Source organism: Lynx rufus, unplaced genomic scaffold, assembly GCF_022079265.1.
Source record: "Lynx rufus isolate CCGP_SWC_20201006 ecotype Redwood Valley unplaced genomic scaffold, mLynRuf1.p SCAF_13, whole genome shotgun sequence".
Taxonomy (NCBI): Eukaryota; Metazoa; Chordata; class Mammalia; order Carnivora; family Felidae; genus Lynx; species Lynx rufus.
The window spans coordinates 57,621,748-57,642,388 of NW_025814827.1; the positions used below are offsets into that span (position 1 = coordinate 57,621,748).

General features: G+C 37.7%; 1 protein-coding gene across 1 annotated transcript in view; it reads right to left on the reverse strand.

Annotated features, from left to right (window-relative positions):
* The window catches only part of SLC25A21 (solute carrier family 25 member 21), a 190,604-nt gene that overhangs the window by 112,799 nt on the left and 57,164 nt on the right, over positions 1-20,641 (reverse strand). The window contains 1 exon segment of the mRNA XM_047074695.1: positions 18,155-18,238. Coding sequence (XP_046930651.1) covers positions 18,155-18,238 — 84 coding nt within the window.

Genomic DNA, 20,641 nt, shown 5'->3' on the forward strand with positions numbered 1-20,641 from the left:
GGGTTCACATTTCCAAGCGGCCAGGAGGCTAACAAGCTATTCTGTACCTCACAGTCATCTTGAAGAAGAAACCTCTGCCCATCCCACTTTAACATCTGTCTCCCTCTCCGACTCCAGAAAACACACAAAAATCCTTCAGCACGAATACCACAATGGTCTCACACATCACACGCCATGTTAATTTGCAGTTAGAAGTTAAGAAAAAGCACATAAGTATATGATGAACCCAAAGTTAATGGACCAAATGTTTTCAGAGTTACTTGTGTACATCCCCAGGGTCAAATTCAACCCTCAGAAATCCACGTGCAGTTTCCATAGAAATAACTATAAATACCGAGCAGGGAAAAATAGCTGTAGTCAGTTTTTTTTTCTCTGTATTGACACATGGTCTTTATTCTCTTCTGGCTTTATCTTTTGAATGGCAAGTTTTGGCTTGGTTTTATTTATGCAATGGAACGTCATCAACTCACACACACCTTCAAGAGAACCAGAGTAAAATCCTCATTGTGGGGATCAGTAAAGAAGCAGAAAAAACTTGGCAAGAAAAAGCAAATCAAAGAAGTTCATGAAACACATTTATTTTATTGGGCTATGAAAAAAATACAGACTTGGAAAGCGACTATGATGTAACCTCAAAGGAAAATAAATAGTTAACAGAGATGAAAATATCAATCAGCAAGCATCAAGGCAAATGAGTAAAAAAAATCCGTGGCCAAGGCTAGTGTAGATAAAATACGACACGGGCAATGAATACATACAATCGGGGCAGGTGCGCGGAGCATTAACAAGGGAGTAGAAATGAGTAGGAAGTTGTTTCCTAGTTAGTGATATGCACTTTTTCATTTCTCTCCAGGAGAGTTTTTATTTCCGCAAAAGAAGAAAAAAGAAAAAAAATAACCCTTACTTTTAATAAAGTTTTAATAACATGAATTGCAATGAGTCTTTTAACAACAATACCAATATGTAATATGCTAGTGTCAGACTGATTAGAAAATATGATTATGTAATGATTTAAAAGTTTAATTGTATATAGACATCCTAGTAAAATAAGACTCTTGTCCAAGTAATAAAAATTACAAATTTATGTCAATGGCTCTCTGTATAAAATTAAGTAAAAAATCAACAATATAAAAATCTCATAAATTTCAAATAATCCAAATTTTACTTGCAGCATGAATCTATGGATTTACTGCATTTGTTTTTACCATACACCACACTCATATTGTTGGAGGCCACTAGACTTTCTGGTGAAAACTTTATTTATTATGACTTTATGAATCAAGAGGAAAATGAGGGAATTCCCAGGCCACCCTATATGACTGTAGCTTATTATAATCACTCTACAGATACAATAAAAAATAATCTATTTAAATTGCTTTTTGTTATCAGGGCTTTGAGGGAACAAACAAAATTAGAACACGATTTTAAAATGCTGCTGAATGGTATATAGCTTAGAAAATGATTTTACTATGTTAGGAAGTCCCAAGGATCATAAATAAGTGATCAGTTTGGTCAATTTAACTTACATGTAAACCGATTCCGTTCTGAGCAAAATTTGGCTTGGGGCAGAGTTCTGTTGTGTTACGTGATTCCTTAGGTCAAGTTCTGTGTCCAGCTTCTTGGGGTAAGAGTGCAGGATACCGGTACCACAATTCTGCTCACCTGACAGATCCTAACAAAGGTCCAGGCATCTCAAAGAAAGTCTAAAATGAAATGTGAATCACTTACACTTAACATGTTATTAGAGGTGTTTTGTTTTGGTTTTAAAAGAAGGATGGATTTATAAGAGTTTACTTGTAACCTCTAGATTTCTAGTCGGAGAAACTGAAGACTGAGAAGAGTTTATTTCTAAAACCAGGGCTGGTGTAGATCTGCGACTGACAGTGTAGACGCATGAAGTGTTTGTGCAGTGTGACTCACATGCCCAAATGAAGCCCTTTTCGGGACAACAGGTAGAAGCCAACTGTTTGCTACTCTGAGATTCCTGTCCCCAACCCAGAGGAGCAACCAGGAGGCAAACTCACAAAGTTAAGTCAGAGAACCATGGCAGTACCATAAACTGTGCCTGAAAACTAGTAGGCAGTTCGTGCAGACTGGCCTGGAGGGCATGGGGAGAAGAGCAGAACTCAGCATATGCAACACAGCTTGTACGTAGTACCCTCAGAACAAGAGTAGTCTAAATGCCAAGGGGTTGGTCTGGGGTATTAGAGTCACAGGAAGTGTAATAAAGGATAACAGTGGTGTCTGATCAAGGGAGGAGATGCTTGGGGCACCTCGGTGGCTCAGTCAGTTAAGCATCTGACTTCGGCTCAGGTCATAATCTCACGGTTGGGGGGTTTGAGCCCTGCGTCTGGCTCTGTGCTGACAGTGCGGAGCCTGCTTGGGATTCTCTCTCTGTCTCCCTCTGCCTCTGTCCCTCCCCTGCTCATTCTCTCTCTCTAAGTAAACAAATAAACTTAAAAAAAAAAAACCAAACAGACCTTTAAAAAAACAGGGAGGAGATGATTTTCCTCCCTTCAAGTGTTAGCACCATGTAAATCAGAAGAAGGGTGCACAGCCTCTAAGTTAGCTCTCAGGAAGAGCTAGTAAGTTGATGCCCTAGGAACAAGACAAAAATTCCAGACACCAAAACTGCCAATTTACTAGCAATATCTGCATGGTGAGACATTATAACACTTTAAAATGTAGGCAATCATCACCACGGTGGACATAATGCAGGGAGGAATTAAGAATAAATTAACTCTATTGAGGAATAAATTATGTGTTTCACTTGATAAATAAATAGGATGTTATTTTCTTTAAAAAAAAAAAGGACCAAGTCCATTTTTAAACAGAGTTAAAAATTTAACAGAGTTAGCTGAGTTCAACAAAGATTTGTTGAATACTAAGATTCAAGTACTGTCAGGTCCTAGGGATATCAAGATGGCTATGACAGGATCTTGACCCTTGAATAGCTCACTCCTGCCCGCTGATGACATGCTAATTAGCTTTAGATACAGACTTGGTATAAGATTCGCAGCTGCTGCAAGATTGTGACATCCCCGGCATTTCTTTGGTCTGTTTGCATGTATGATATGCAGCACACTTGCACAAAAACACCTGTATCCACAGGGACATTTAGTTCCAGTGATGACACTGAAAACTGAGTTATTTGAATGTTCACATATCATTTTTTTCCAGGAGATACACCACTTTTTCAAAGGGAAAGAGCTAGTGTACTTTATATAACTGCCTCAGGGTGCTGTACTCAGCCAGTAAACCTGGTTTCCATTTCTCGCTGCGCAGCCACTCCTTAGCAAGGAACCTTTAACAAGGTGCCTAATTTTTTTCTCCCATTTATTTTACTCAACATAAAATAGGATCAGGACAGGGTGGGGGTGGGGAAGTGCGGTAAAGAGAGGAGAAACAATAACGACCTTAATGTTGCTAGGATGAGTTAGATGAGCATAAAATTCTTCTTTATTTGTTGGAGGAAAGATGTAGGAAAAGAGGTATTAGTGGTAATCATAGCTAATATCAAGTTTAAGAAATAATGTCAGGTATTGTTAGTCTAACAATAATTTGATGAACTATTTTTAATCTAACAGATTATTTCCAAGTGGGTAATATTTTTCCACGTATAGAAAAAATAGCTTATTTTTTGAAGCCTTTCGAATGTCTCACTTAAAACAGACAAAACTCTAATGCTGTCGATACTTAGCTACAGGTGAAACTGAAAAACAACTTAGCGGTTTAAAACTAGTTTTAAAACAGTTTATAGCAGTTTGTTCCTCTTCCCTACCAACAGTGATGAAAAATAACAACAGCAACAAAAAAGCAAGACCAAAAAAATTTAAGAGCTCTTGTTACATGTGAATTATAGGACACTGTAGAAAAGACAGTTTATATGATAAGCAACGTGGTTTAAATTTTGCTTCACTGTTATCTAGAAAGTTTGCATGACCCAGGTAAATTCTATAGCAATGAATCTCTGAACAGTAGCATCTTCCTCTTCAAGGTTTTACTTACTTCAAAACCCCTGTCGTAAAACATAATTCGGGGTAGCAAAGTAGAAGGGAGTGAGCGGTGGCACGAATTAAGAGAAGAGCGTTAAAGAAATCAACCCAAAAAGTTTTTATGTAGTTGATCCCAAACCTTATTTGAAAAGTCTGAATAGGATGAAAGGTTTTCTCTATTCACTAGTTTCACTTAATCCTCAGTCTAAACATTTGCCCCAATAAACATTAGATTATTTTTATGTTAGCTATAAAGCTGTCAGTCCTCAATAAACAGATACACTCCCGGTGGTTTTACCTTTGCTGTCAAAGAATTGTCAATATGCATACTGGCTCTTTAAATTAAAACAAACACACAGGAAGAGAAATGTAAAACAGAATCATGCAGAGTTTAACAGGAGGCTGCAGAAATCCTAAATAAATGATAGTCCAAAGAGATGATGTTGATTAGAAGTTCAGTATACTGTGATATAAAGTCGTCAGTGCGTTGTTAGCGCCTTGCTGTCTCCTTAATGGAATGCTGTGATCTCCCCTATCCAGGTAAGCCAGACCCTTACTTTAGTGTGTCTCAATTAAATTTTATGTCTGATGTGTCTATTTGTCATAGAAAAAGAAACAAGCTCAGTGAAAGGGACACTTTGAAGATTTTTATTTCCTATGGGGACAGTTTACTTCTGTCTGGAAAGTGCCTTCATACCTTTCGCAGTTTGTTTCCCTGCGATTGAGAATGGTTATACAAGAGATGCGAAGAGATATGGAGGATTGGAAAATGCAAATCTATTTTCTGGTGGAATCTCCACCAATTTTGCAGTTGCTTTTCAAAGGATTTTTCCACAAAGGCATTTAATAGAACCATGTGACTGAAAAAACTATTTTTGCTCATAGAGTTATTTCATTGCAGAATTAAGCTTTTAGAAGGCCAGCACTGTGTCTTTTAAATGTACTCTCTGTGTTGCTTAACGGAGGGCTGTGCATATATGGGCAGTCACTAAATACTATTTGCTTGCTGGGCTACAAGCGTTCTTTCAAGGTTGGTAAAGAAACAGCATAAATATAGAAAAGATACAGAAATCTATTCTTAGCTAGAATAATATTGTTTGCCCTTCATCTCCTATATCAAAAAGCTATATAAACTTTAGGGAACTGGGTCCAAAACCACAGAGCATTTAAGAGATACTTAATAAAGTGATTGTCCACTATCACAAAAGAGGCTGTTCTTTTAATTTTGTTCACTTTAATTCTGGCTGAAATGAGTAGCTCTTTTTTTTTTTTTTCTAGAAAGAAAGGAAACAAACAAGCAAAGAAAGAATGAAAGGGTCTTTTATATTGAAGGGTCCAAAATAAGAGATTAAAATAGGATGCGGGGCACTTAGAAATGTAACCTGGAAGAACAAAGAGTTTGAGGAAAAGAGAGCTGAAGGCAAATATATTGGGAATCTTGAGGTCCTGATGAATACTCCCTTTGTTCTATATAATAAATGTATGATCTTCCTTGCCAAGGCTGAAAGAAATGGATTTCCCAAGGAATGTCCCATCACTGGAGAAGAGATCTGCCATCAAAAGCCATCATGCTCTGAGGAGGTGTAGCAAAAAGATTAAACAGTTAAGACAAATGATGAGGTAAAGGAAGAAATGAAGACAGGGATGTAGAAAAAGTAAAATGTCAGCATCCTGAAAATGAGATCCACAAACATGAAAGGAGGAAATGGAGACTGTCAACTTTAAACCCATGTTTTGTATCTTGTGGCCTTGAGCAATTTGGAGTTCAAGGAGAAAGACGGGACATTCTGTTCATCACGGTATTGTTTCCAATATGTCAAACATACATAACAGAGCCCATGCCAAAATATATCCAGTAATATCCCGTTGTCCAGAAGGAACATCTGAATAAATGTACAGGTCACATTACAAGAAGAATTTAGTGCCCTGGCAGATGTCACCAAGCAATTGGTTTCTCAACTTTCTATTTATTGTCAGAAATTTGCAACTAGCCAGTCAGCCAAAACAGAACAATTTATGTGTCTTAAAAAAAAGTATTTCTTGTAAAGCAATGTAGAGGTAACCCAGATCACATAGGTTCAAATTCCTACAACCCATGAAACATCAGACAAGTTACATGAACTTTTTGACTTTGGTTGATGCATCAGTAAAATGGGAAGAATGATGGCTCCTCCCCCACAGGTTGTTGTGAGAACATAACTGAGTGTATATAAGGCACTTAGCAAAGTGCCTAGCCCCTGGTAAATTATGATTATTTTATTTGCTTAAAATGAATTAAAAAATTTATGATTCCCCTGCAAAAATATGTTATTATTATTATTTCCATACTTATTCAATCAGCTAATTACAATATGGAGTGACTACTACTGAATGCCAGTAGGATGAAACATGTTCCATCATATTTAGAATTTATAAAATAATTAACGAATTACATGCTGACGATGTAATATGTGGGTTGAAAACTCACTTAATTCTGATTTTCAGTTACAGAATTTTTCAAGATTTCCATTTAAGTCTTAAAAAAACCAGATTTCATATCTCTGGTGAAATTCCCCATCTTTTCTTTTACTTTTTCTTAAAAAAATTTTTTTAATGTTTATTTCTGAGAGAGACAGAGACAGAGTGCGAGCAGGGAAGGGCCAGAGAGAGACACACACACAGAATCTGAAGCAGGCTCCAGGCTCTGAGCCATCAGCACAGAGCCTGATGTGGGGCTTGAACTCATGAACTGTGAGATCATGACCTAAGCCGGACACTTAATCAACCGAGCCACCCAGGCATTCCAAGAGTCTAACTCTTGATTTGCCTCTAATTCTGTTTTAAATATTCTTTTGCTTTTACTTTAACTCATCTTTTTATTGACCAGAATATTTGGTTTATATTTATACTGTACTGGCTCACTGTGTTTATTAAACCCTAGGCAGGTAAGTGTTGTAAGTACAACAGTGAAGACAGAACACATTCTAAGCAAGGTGGGTAGGTTGTTTGCCTTTGCTTGGATCTTCATCAGCCCTTCCCGTTTCCCTAACAAAACCTGGCAATGCCACCACCTGGCAACACCTGTCAATGGTGAATCCCCTGAATCTAAAAACTAAATGCCCAAATCCAACTAATATGAAACTAGAAATCATTCAATTAAACTCAGCAAACATAAATTGGATGATGATTACATACAAAGAATTGTATGATACACTTTAGAAGCCCCAAAGAGATTTCATCAGAGCTCTACACATTTAAATAACTGTGAATAGTTTAAATAATTAGCTATAATATAAAGTAATTGTAATGAAATCAGTTAAAAATTATTGTGTGCATACTTAAACATCATCTATTAAACTAAGTGCTGGCAACATAGTAGATACTAGTATTCCATGCAACAAATAAACAGAAGTACAATGACATTCAGTAATTTGCCAAGGTCCCCAAATTTACATGTGGGGTTCTAATCCAGGTCTCTTACACTCTGAAGAAGGTGCCATAAGAGAACAGGTAGAGAAAATTATTCCCATTTTGGATAATTAGAGAAGGCATTAAAGAAAAGGTAGCATACCAGCTGGGCACTTATAGATGACCAGAATTACCAGAGCTGGACAAAAGAAAAAAATGCCATTCTGGGCTGATGAACGTGTATGAGGAAAAGCACAGAAAATTGTTTTAGGAGCTATAATTGGTCCAGAAGGGCTTGAACACAGAGGCATGTGATGACACTAGGTAAACAAAGCTGGAAGACTCAAAGCAGATATGGAGAGTCCCAAATAAATACCACGTTGAGGGTTTCAGATTTGTTTGTGTATTTTTTTTTTTATCATCACACAATTTCTGTGGATCAGGCACCTAGGCATGGCTTAGGTATGTGTCCCTGACTCAAGGTCTCTCATGGGACTGTAGTCAAACTATCAGTTGGGCCTGAGGTCTTGTCTGGTTCACACAGGTGGTTGTGGGTAGCATTCAGTTCCAAGTTGTCGTTAAACAGAGGCCCTCAATTTCTCATTGGTTATTGGCCTGAGCTACCTTAAGTTCCTTGCCACACGGGCTCCTCCATAGCGGAGCTTACTTCAAAGCAATAAAAATGTAAGAAACCAAAAGAGGAAGAAGAAGAAGAAGTGTCTAACTAGATGCAACCCAGTTTTTTATATACTAATCTCAAAAGTGACATTTCATAATTTCTGCCATATTCTCTTCATTACAAGAGAGTCAATAAACCTAATCTCTGCTTAAAAGGAGGGGATTATACAAGGACATAAATACAAGGGGGCAGGGATCAGTAGGGCCATCTTAGTGGCACCCTATCACATGGATCAACAGGAAATCAACAAAGATTTATGAATGTGCAGGTGACATAATTTGGCTATAGGCATTCACACGAAAGACTAGAAAGTCATTCAAAATTTCTCCTCACTCAACACCGCTATCCATCATCAATCCACTCCAAGGAGTTTAGTTGTCAGCATTTTCTCTTTAGAGCGGTACATAAAATGATAGCACATCTTACAATCATCCGTGTCTTAGATCCCACAGAAAAGGACAGGAGTCCTATGGTGACTTCTGAGAGAGCAGTTTGAAAATTCAGGTGTAGACAGAAGTCAGACCATGTGAATTAAGGAGTGAACAAGTGGTCAAGAAATATTTTTGGAATCTAACACATATATTTTTTTACACATGAAGCCAGATCTCTAGTAATTGATATGTCCTGTTGCTGAATGGATTGCATTGAAATATTCTTTTAATTTTGGTCCCTTTATAAATAGTGCCAACTTCTGGGAATTTTAGTATTTGAGTTTTGAAATGCATGTTGACCTATTCACTGAAAACTGTTAGGATACAAAATGGTAAGGACACCAGACCATGTCCTTTTTCTCATTTTGGTTCTTGATTCTTCTAATTTAGGAAAAGCTTCATGCAAAGAAATCTAAAAACTAATTCATCTAACAGAAAATTACAAACTCTCCTTAGCAGTTTCCAAAACTCATCTCACACTTTATCTCCTTTTTTGTTGCCACTGAGACTGTGTCTACATTAGAATTCCTGGTACCCAGGGCTTTGTTTCCCTACAAGTTCACTGTGGCCAAAGAGAATTATGAACAGTGTTTATCAGCAGGAGAACAAGGCCACTGAATATGGCTGGTCATATTCCTTTAGATTTTGGTGACCACATATTTTGACATATATAGCAGTCATAGGTGATTTTCACCCCATCTGATAATTCATCCAAGAAACTTTGATTAAATGCCTTATCTCATGTTTCATGAGGTTTTCCTGGTTATTACCCAATATTCAAGTTGAGTTAGGCAAAGGTACTAACAAGTCAAATAACTAAGTTCATGCCGTGTGTTGTTTTTTTTTTTTTAATTTTGATGGTACATTTATTTAACATATCCAAAACATCATTTTCACATGTAATTCTTTTGCATTCTTTTTTATACACAAATTCTTTACATTCCTTTTACACACAAAGTTTTCAAAATCCAGTACGTGTTTTACACTGAAAGCACATCTCAGTTAAGTTCCTTTTGAACAGGGCTCTGTCCAAAGGATTATGGACCTCTATCTTGGTCTCATGGGATGACGGTGGCACACTTCAGAATACATTTTCAGTCCAACTGCATTTGTTCAAGATGTGATTTAAAGAAAAAGCGCACCTTTGTTTTCTTTGAGTGCCGATCTTAGGAACCAATCTATTATTCTGGGACTCTCACTAACCTCCTTTCTGCTGAAGTTTGCTGGTTTGCAGAATGTAATCAACCATAGCAGATACTACCTTCTCCTACTTCCCACCCCTCCGGGCGCTATTCAGCAAAGTGAGATGAGATATGTGACAATGTTTTGAACCCATAATGGGGACAGCATAAATCTGAGGTGTAGCTTCTGCTCTTACTAATACCACTATTAAGTTATTGACAGAATAGGGAGCATGATACAGGATGCAGAAGATCTTGGATGAAAGCTCACCCCAACAAACAGCAGCTATGGGATGCCGGGCAAGTCCCTTATCATTCTTATCAGTTTCCCTACCAGAAAACTAGAGACCATACTCCCCACCTGCCTGTTGCCTTGTTCTTGTGAGCAACAAGTGAGGTAAGACATGTGGACACATTTCACAAACAGTAAAGGGTCAAATGGTAACAATGGTTTTGAATATAATCACTGCTATAGCAAGAGTGTCTGAACCTTTTCCTTTCTTCCAGTTTCAAACCATCTGAAATACTGGGAGGAAAGGTAAAGCTAAAGTCATGAGACTAGACAAAAACTTCACGAACTAGCGACAAGAGCATTGCAATTGGGTGAGGAAACAGATTCCCAAGCAGGAACTGAACAGAAACTTACCGTAATTAACATACACTCTCCAGTGGTATCTGAGTCATGGAACTTACAGAGAAAATGTAGCAATCTAAACTATACACAATTCAACTTAGTTTAAATACATGTATGCGGGCATGTATGTATGTATCAATATTTTTTAACTTCTTAACAGTGTTCTAAAATATTAAAAATCCATATGACCTTTTCTTTCCAAGGAAAATAAAATGGGATCAAATTTTCATATGACCAGGGGAGAAGACTTCCTAATAGAAGACAGAAAGATGTAATTCTATGATATCTGAGACACTAGCTGAAATCAATGAGTATGATAAAATATTAACTCCTTTAACCTTGTCATGTCAAGCTATGCCTAAGTTATTTCCTATAATAAGAGAATCAGACAAAGGTAGAAGTTTTAGGAGATTTTCTTTCTCATTCTCATCTGAAAATGTTCAGTTTAACAACCACTAGAAAAAGGATTATGGTTTTGGTAAAGACGTTTTCTCCCAAGGTGACTACGCATCTAGTTCATCAGAAATCATCAGAGGAAGTTAAAATAAAGGCTTGAAAAGATTTCCATTTGGACATCTCCCATTGACTACAGAATCCCCTCACCTCCCATTAACACTCTATAAAACATGGGGAATATCTGCTCAGGCTCTGGATTGAGACGCGAACGTTCCCGAAAGACAGCTACTTCCACCCAAACAACTGGTCCTCCTTTTCCTTCTTGTCAGCACCGTGAGCTGGGAGAGGCTGTGTTTGGTCTCTTAATCAGGCCTTGCTGACGAGCTGACATCACTGCAAACGTTTTCACTTATTCTTTGGCAACACTTAAATCCTTGCCAAAGGCCAGGCAGTAAGTCTGAAAGCATTGTTAGCAAGCGGCTGGGGGAGTTGGAGTGTGACTGTCAGCTAGCAATCTATGGTGATGACAGGAGGGAAATCTAGGAGCTGAAACCATTCTAAAGGTCACCCTGTGGGCAGAACAAAAGGCCTCTGACGGAGCTCTGGGACATGGAAGCCCAGGGATGCTGCTATGTGAGCACTCTGGAAATTCATTATCCTCTCCCTGATTGTAAAGACCAATACAGCTCAAACCAGCAACTATCTGCCTTCGCAGTGGTGTAAAATAATCTGGTAAAACAGAAATGCCCCATAATGTACCAATGGCTCAACTTTCTGTGTTTTGCAACATATTCTTCTGTAGTATTTTCTCTTTACCCTACATCCTTTCATTTTCAACCTTGAGTTGCTAAATAATAAGAGTTTAAGGTTCTTAGCAATGTACATTTTATGACTAAAATTTTATGAGTATAACATACTGAAGCACTGATAAGCCATTTTTAAAAGGAACACAGATAATGCAGGAATAATCAGAATAGGTCCATGCCTGAATCGAGATCATCTCTTTTTTCTCATTCCAAAACTGGGGAAGATTTGGAAGAAGAAAATGGCTTCCATCTACTGGGTGCCATAATCAGGACCTGGGTACTGGGTCATTTGTAAAACCTGCCGGAAAGATTTGCTATAGTTTATTCTCCAAACTCTCACCTACTGTGTTATTTCTTTTCTTATTCTCCCCCCACCTCCCTACCTCGCTAGATGGAAGACACTTGTTGTGCCATCATTAAGAAGCCCAGGCAGGTCAGGGCAGAATCCTGTAGTGTGGAAGCAAGAGCAGCTGGGATTGTCTGCTTTCCTCCTTATCACCACAGAAAAATGAGGGAACAGGGAACCAATGGACAGCATTGGTGACTACAGTTAATAATTCTGCACTGCATACTTGAAAGTTGCTAAGAGAGTAGATCATAAATGTTCTCACCAAACACACAAGAATGGTAATTATGTGAGGTGATGGATGTGTTAACTCTTCCTATCGTGGTAATCATTATGCAATGCATACGTATATATCGACTCATCACATATTACACCTTAACCTTCACAATATTATATGTCAGTTATATCTCAGTAAAGCTGAGACAAGGGAAAGCTGAAAGCTGAAAAACAAGGGAGCACTCAATGGAGGTCCTCTGGGTACTAGGAAGGGTCTCTTCGGTAAGACAGAATGGAGCAGAGAGGGTACTCGAGACACCAAGAAACTCACACAGAAGGCACAGTGCACATCTGGTACCCAAAGAATGAACTCACTATGGTACACCAGGCTTGCAAACTCAGTCAATACCCAATGATCTACTCACAATTGATTTGCACTGCAGATTATGCGCTTAGGGGCCTGGGAAACAGTCTGCAATTATTCATGTGAGTGAAAACTCTGCACTGGTTAAGTAGCAGTGAGTATACAGTGACCCATGACTCACTTGTAATGTGAACTCCTGGGTCTACATATAAGACCCTCAGATAAGAGGAAACAGCCTCAGGATCCAGGGAATAGTGATGTTAAGAGCCACCCACTCCAGTCTGGCTTGGCAATACTGGGTAGATGAGCTGGTTTCTGTTGGATGAGAAGTGGGGTAGAGGGGAGAGAGAAAAAGCAGCAGCAACTACGGGGCCTTGTGCAGTTGGAATGTGGCTTAGGTGGTGAGGATGCTGACTGCTCCAATAACTGTGATTCCTGCGAAGAGTTAGCCTCCATTGTCTCTTCAAGTCCAACACTTTCCCACACTTCCATGTGACAGTGAGGGGGTTTCCAGGGGCTACCCAAGAGGTTTTCTCTAGGGGTGAACTTTTCTGTTTAGAGTGGTGTTTGAAAATCACCTGGTTGTGTTACATTAGGCAAATCATGTTTTAAAAAGTAGACGCACTAAGACATCAAATTAAGGTAAAGATCTTGGAGTTAGTCCACCTGTAAAAAGAAAATGTCCAAATCTTGCCAGGTTGTTGTTGATTTTGAATTGCAGACGTCCCCCTTCCTTTGTGTCACAAGCCACTCATTCCCCTTAATGAAAACAAGAGGGAGTGATTATACCTCCTGGGGCTGTGCCATTCATGCCGTCTGAAAGGCCCTTAAACGAGTGGCACATTATCTCACACATCTGGAGTTTACCAAATTAGCCAATTATGCTGGAGCTCATAAAACGAGGCCTTAAATGTCATTTAACTAGAAAATATTATAATCACCAAGTGGTCTGATTGTAAGATGATACTTGGGGCAGCATCAGCGGTTACAGAAAACAAATCGTGAAGCAAAACACAGTTCAAATACCCCCCAAACGCAACCACATATTTTCTACAGTAATACTTTCTGAAGAATACCATATTTCTGAAGGCACCAGCAATCAACATGTTTCTCATTTGAAACTAAGTTTAATCCGACCTAGTTGTTTCCTAGTTATTTGCCTTGGGCAAACCAACGTGCATGAATTTTTCTCAGAAGAAAACTGAGGAACATGCAGGATGAGAGCCGACGGGAAACCATGAACTTATCAGATATGGATCCGTTTGTAAGGGATGGGACAATAACTGGATTAAGAGTCTTGAGTTATCAGAGGTTTGTGGTGCTGTCTCTGAACTGACAAGATTCAGTTCACTGAGCATATATGGTCTCTCAGAGTTTTTGTACTTTACCTGAAGGAAGAGAGAAAAGCTGCTTTAAATTGCTACATGATTTTGGGGGTAGGAATATGGAAAGTTGTAGAAGAGTTACTTAAAAATTAGGGGTTTATGGGGCGCCTGGGTGGCGCAGTTGGTTAAGCGTCCGACTTCAGCCAGGTCACGATCTCGCGGTCCATGAGTTCGAGCCCCGCGTCAGGCTCTGGGCTGATGGCTCAGAGCCTGGAGCCTGTTTCCGATTCTGTGTCTCCCTCTCTCTCTGCCCCTCCCCCATTCATGCTCTGTCTCTCTCTGTCCCAAAAGTAAAAAAAAAAAATAAATAAATAAAACGTTGAAAAAATTAGGGGTTTATAGCCACTCATTTCACATTGCCTTCTTTTCATTTAATAAATAACAAAATTTGGTGTTTAGTAAAAGGTGATGTAAGACAACGGAAAAACCATGACATGCTGCTAGTATCTGTGTGACTTTGGGCAAGTTATTTAACGTCTCTGATCTTCAGGCACCTCATACAAAATACAGACATAATGCTGTCTTGTGTTGAGAATAGTGCTGTGTTCCATATAAGGTTTGAAAAGTCCCTAGCATCGTGTCTGTTACACTGAAGAAACAAATATCAGTTTCACGTCTTTCTTTACCTATGTTACCAGGATATCTTAAGTTCTGTTTTAATTCTTTTTCCTCTTTATTTCAGGAAGAATGGCCACTAGGAGCTTACAGAAGAGGAAGAGGGAGAGACAGGCAGCCCTGGTTTTACATTAGCATAATTTATAATCCTCTCGCCCATCTGTGCGCATCTCAATCACTCTGTTTAAAGGAATGACAGGTACAAAAGAGACTAGAAAAGCTTTCAGGAGATACCCTGAAGCAGAAGGAAGTAAGATGTGATGCAGGAACACACGGTAAATGGAGACACCAGCTGCTGTTTGCCAGGAGAATTTATAAAACAAAACTAATTGGTTTTAAAGGTGCCTCATCAGCTAGGCTAACTATGTCTTCTGGGCTCACTATTTCAGTAGATGGACCTATGAGTTTATTTTTGCCAAACCTGAAAAAGAAGAAGAATCATGGTGACGATGGAGGTACTCTCAACAGTGACAAAGTTCTTCCCCGTGAGTTCTTTCTTCTCCATTAGCTAAAACAATGATAGCCTCTTTGGTAAAAGCCAACTAAGTGTGATGATTCCATATAGTAGAAGTTCTTGCCCAGAATTTGGAAGGCCTTTTTTTGGGTAAAGCTGGGTTGAAAAAACCATGTGTTTCATTAAAGTACAATATACCTATGTTTTTAGTTCTTAAAAGAATCTTAGAAATGGTAAAGGGATTTGGACCCATGTATTTGAGCCAATGTCTCTTGGAAACATGAATTCTGGGCAGAGAAATAGGGAGCTTCATCTCTAAGAATGGTGATGAGTATCACTTCACTTTCTTACAGCAGAGAGGAAAATGGGAGATCTGTGCAGACATCAAGTATATTATCAGACTTTAATGTTCTTAAATAACAGAAAAGGAATAGCTTTCAAAACCTTTAACTTGGAGGATATAGGAAAAACGAGGAGAGATGAACTGTCTCACCTATGTTAATAGTCAAATTGACTTGTGTTGTATCTCTACAGCCACAGACCGAATGGGGCTGTAGGCACCTGAGTGAGAAAAACATCTTTGAAAGCAGAGTGTACTCTAAAAGCTAAAGAAGAAAATCAAAAGGAACTGCTTTCACTAGGAAAAAAAAATCAACACAACATGCATTAAAAGGTTTTCTTTTTTTAACTTAACTCTATGAAATGTTCTTGCTCGGTATCAAAAATAACAGGCAGCTTTTTCTTTTGTGTTTTAACAAATATTCACATCTCTAAGACGAGAGGTCTCTCTGGCTTTTGGCTAATAACATGCCTAGATCTAAAGGCATTACAGAAAGTATGTCAATTTGCTCTAGAAACAATTATACATACAATCTAGGAAAAGGCCAATTTTACTATGCAAGGACCACACATGCTGTATGTTTGTTGTATTACTTGATATCAAAGCAGAAACATCAAATTCTTCCTAACACACATGAAATAAAGAGCCTGGCTAAGGAACTCCCACATCTAATTCAGAGATATCTGTTACAGCTTACAGAACTTGGCAATGCTACTACTACTCTTTAACTGGGAAGGGACACTGCTATTGACTATATAATACACTATGATTTGTTTAACTTTATGTATATTTTGGGTAAACTGAGCATGAGTTTGATCCCAACTGTCATAAATGCACGTATATTACCAATGCACAGCACTTAGGTACCACATCACCACAGTAATAATAGCAAGAATTTGCTGCTTCTTTGTCACTAGATCTTCTAAAGATATTTAATCAGGTATCCAGATCTTATCATAACTTCAGAAGGGGTAGTCAATAGCAAGAATTATCATCTCTGTTTCATTTTGCATCATTACGATTTTGATGTGATGACATTTATTCATTTAACATGCACTTACTATCTCTACTCAGTGCTAAATGCAGGCACAGGGGATACAAAGCTAAATGAGAAATTGCCCTTAGGGCGAGAGAAAGGAGATAGACAGAAAACAGCCATAATAAATTAGACAGGTGCATGCTATATTTTGTATAGCATATAAGAGTGATTGGTAAAGAAAGCGTGTGGTAGAGAAAAGATGGTCAGAGGGGGAGAAATGTGAGGGCACTCTTGAATGAGGAGGGATAGTTTCTTGTGTGGATGAGGGGGTTGGTCCTGCAGGAATAAGATAAAGACTAGCATGCAAAGCTATGAGAATGTGAGCAGGCTGGCTGTTTTTAGAGCAGATCTGTGAATGGGGAATGAGCCTGGAGAAAAGGAGGGCCATACTAGGCTATGGTAGGGCCATACTAGGATGCTAGGGCCATACTAGGAAGGGCTCTGTACCATGATAGTTTAGACTTTATACTGCAGGGCATATTTTTATATATTAACCAAATACTCCAAAATTAAAATAATTAAAACAGTATAATGCTGGCAGAGAGATAGATAAACTGATGAAACAGAATAAGAAATGGAGAAAGAGAATAGAAAATTTAGATGATGTATACGTGGACGTTTAATACACAAAAAAGTTAGCATTTCCAACGAGGGAGTAACAGATGGATTTTTCAACACGTGGTGTTTGGACAATTGACTAGCCATTTGAAAATAAAATTTAATTCCTATATGCCACACAGCATATTAAAAAAACAATTCTCAGATGGATTAATGACTTAAATGTCAAACATACCAGAAGAAAATGTTTATAATCTTGGGGCTAAAATATCCTTTTTTTCTAATGTGACAATAGGGTCAGATATCACAAAGAACAAGATAGATATAATCACAAAACCACAATCTTCAAAAATCGCAAAGTTCTGAGAGGTGTAAGACATTGTAGCTCTAAGGCAAATGGCAAGCTGGGGAAAATATTTGCAATCTATGTCATTGTTAAAGAATTAGTACCTATAATATATACGGAGCCCCTACCAATCAATAAAAACTCTAACTTAAGAGAAATGGGCAAGAATATAAATAAGCAATTCATAACAGAAATGACATTTAATGGTATAAAAGCATGCTCAATCCCAGTTATAATCAAAAGAATGCTTATAGACAATTTATTTTTCACCTATTAGATTCTTTTTTTAAAGTTTACTTATTTATTTTGTGAGAGAGAGAGAGGAAGCGGGAGAGGGGCAGAGAGAGAGAGAGAGAGAGAGAGAGAGAGAGAGGGAGATATTGAGAGAGAGAGAAGCTCAAGCAGGCTCCACACTGTCAATGCAGAGTCCAACACGGGGCTTGAACCCTCAAACTGTGAGATCATGACCTGAGACGAAATCAAGAGTTGGACGCTGAACCGACTGAGCCACCCAGGCATCTATGTAAAAAAAATACTCTTTATCTGATCATCTAGTAGACAGGATAACAAATGTGACACATCAACTTTTGACACAGTTCTGTTTTGATTGAATATTCATAAGCTGCAATGCAAATAAGGAACACATTTGGGCACTATATTCAAGAATCAAAATAAAGAACTATTACATTTAGATAGCTGCTGTTATGAGAACTTGAAAAAAATCTTAATGGCACAAAATAGAAATTGTCTTCCAGTCAGCAAATTGAATATTAATATCATTTTTGTGGTGGTTCTTATGGTATACATATTTAGTTTTCAATTGTATTATCAGGAAAAAATAAAAAAATATGGGAAGGCACCCTTTTAAATATTTTCCCTTAATAACACTAGGAAAATGAAACATTAAAAATGAAAAAAACATGTAGCAATATGTTAAATGTCTATATTAACATAAAGTCCATACATGAAGAACTGTACTTACCCTTCTATTCGGAAAATTGTTCGAAAACTGTCTCCCAAGCTTTTATAACTGTTTGGATCAGTTGCACATCTCTGAATCTGGAACCTAGAAACAAAATCAAACAAAAAATCGAAGTTAAGGAATTGCCAGATGACTTCCCTCATTTTTCAAAGTCTTGGGAAACTCAGCCTTTTCAGGTTAATCTAAAATATTCTGGTTTTTGCTATCGACTTTATTGATTTATTTGCCTCATATAATCCTTACCTTATTTTTGTAGCCTTTAAAATTCTATTTCTCTGTATTTTAATAAAAACTATAGAGTTTTTTTTCATCTGTTTCTTAGCCAGGCAGATGCACCCTGAGGCATTTATGCCTTTTTCTTTTGTGAAAAGCATACACAGATGTCATAGATTGTTTAATGTATAATTCAGAAATCTGAAGGTGCATATGAAATAAATAAGTAGCTGTATTTCTTATCTTAATTAGTACCCCCTTGATGGTAATTTAATAAAAAGTTTAAATACAGAGCCGCTAATATGGCCTAACTTGGATCCTGATTGTGAATTTGAAATTCATTCTGGCAGACAGGAACCTGTGCTTAGGGGAAGAGAATGAATTTGTATTGTGATACAGTTTACAATCACTAATTCTACTTCATGATGGAGCAGAGTTGGTCTTTACTTTCAGGCTACCTGAACCCTTCATATATGGTCTGTATATAGTTGGTGCTCGATAAAAATGTATTCCATTTTAGAAAGCTAAATTCTGTTTTTTTCTTCTTTTCGGTTATGATCATGCATCTCAGGACTCTAACCTTCAACCTGTGGAAGTTTCCCAGTGTCAGGGTCTTAACTTATTTATTTTGTATGCTACTCTGGGGTTTGTTTTTAAAGAGATTTATGACAAGTACTCTCATTTCTCTATACCCCAGTTCTCCATTTTTGAGTTTCTTTAGTCTGCTCTCACCTGGTGTTTACCTTCCTTGTCCCAATTCTTAGTTAAGGCCTTTCTGCTCTTCCTTCCATAATTTTATGAAAAATTTTAAAAGGAATTTTCAAAAACACATCTTATATTGTCTACTTTGAGATACTTTTCTGAGATTGTTGGATTTATGATTCTACTTCTAAGAATAATGTATTTTATGGCTCTAGGCCACAGGGAATTATGCTGAAAATGGATACATATATCACAGAAAAGAGTTAATATTTCACTTTGATTGAAACAGCTGGGCATAGGAAAGGAATGAGTCTATTATAAGACTGGTGAGGCTAGATTACATTTGATTTGGAGAGCGGAGAGTTGCTGAATATAATCGTGCGGGAGGGTAGCCATTCTGAGATGGAGTAGTCCAGTAGAGTTCTCCCAGCAGACCACATACAAATAACTACAAAAATATTTACTGCCTGATTGGGTGGATTGGAATGGCAGTATGGAGGGCAGAACAACCATGAAGGCAATAGGATGATCTAGGTGAAGATAATAATGTCAGAATATGAATGGAGGCAACAGAAATGTAAAGAAAGGGGTAAGCTTGTTGAGTAATCCTTTTTCTCTTTAAATAAATGTGTGTGTGTGTGTGTGTGTGTGTGTGTGTTTTATGATACATTCAACATGACTCCTTCTTGATCCTCTTCAACCCATAAAGCAATATTCTACTATTGCCAAAATTAAACAATGTCCTTAATATTCACGATGGTTTTGTTTGTCAAATTTACACCTCTATTAACGTGATCATTTTTAGAAGGTTAAATTTTTTAATTCTTAATTTTTAAAAATTTTTTTATTTTTGAGAGAGAGAGAGAATGTGTGTGTGAGCAAGGGAGAGAATCTTAAGCAGGCTCCATGCGATCCCATGACCTTGGGATCACGACCTGAGCCAAAATCAAGAGTCGGACGCTCAACCGACTGAGCCATCCAGGCACCCCAAGAAGGTTCGTTTTTAGACAAGAATTATATCTCTAAAATTTGAATTGTATTGAGCTCGTCAGAAGCTCGTGGATCAATACAGCCAACTCATTTAAACTATTCTGGGTCTAGAGGTACATTTGGTGTGTGCATAACCACTGACCCAGAATGTTCAGTAAGTGGTTCTGTCTATAATCAAAAACATGATTTGATGGTCACGTAGGTGGACCATGTTTGATATTTCTGGACTACTGCACATAGATGAGATAACTTGGTACTCTGGATACAAATGAATTAAACCTAAACACAAAATAGTACAATAAGAAAAATATATGTACCCTTACACAACAAATAACTTTGCATAAAATTTGTTTATACTACAAATACAAATAACATAGAGAGTGATTTCCAAAACACGATGCCGATTCTAGTGTGAAAAAGAATCTCCATCTCTCCATTTGCATATTTGTAACCTATATTCATGGCTGAGTATGAAACATTTTCTTATGTCCTAGTTGGGAAAGCCAAGATTCTTCTCTAACTGTTCTTTAAAGAAAATAATTTAAAATAGTTTTATATATTATAATAGTATTACATGTTCAT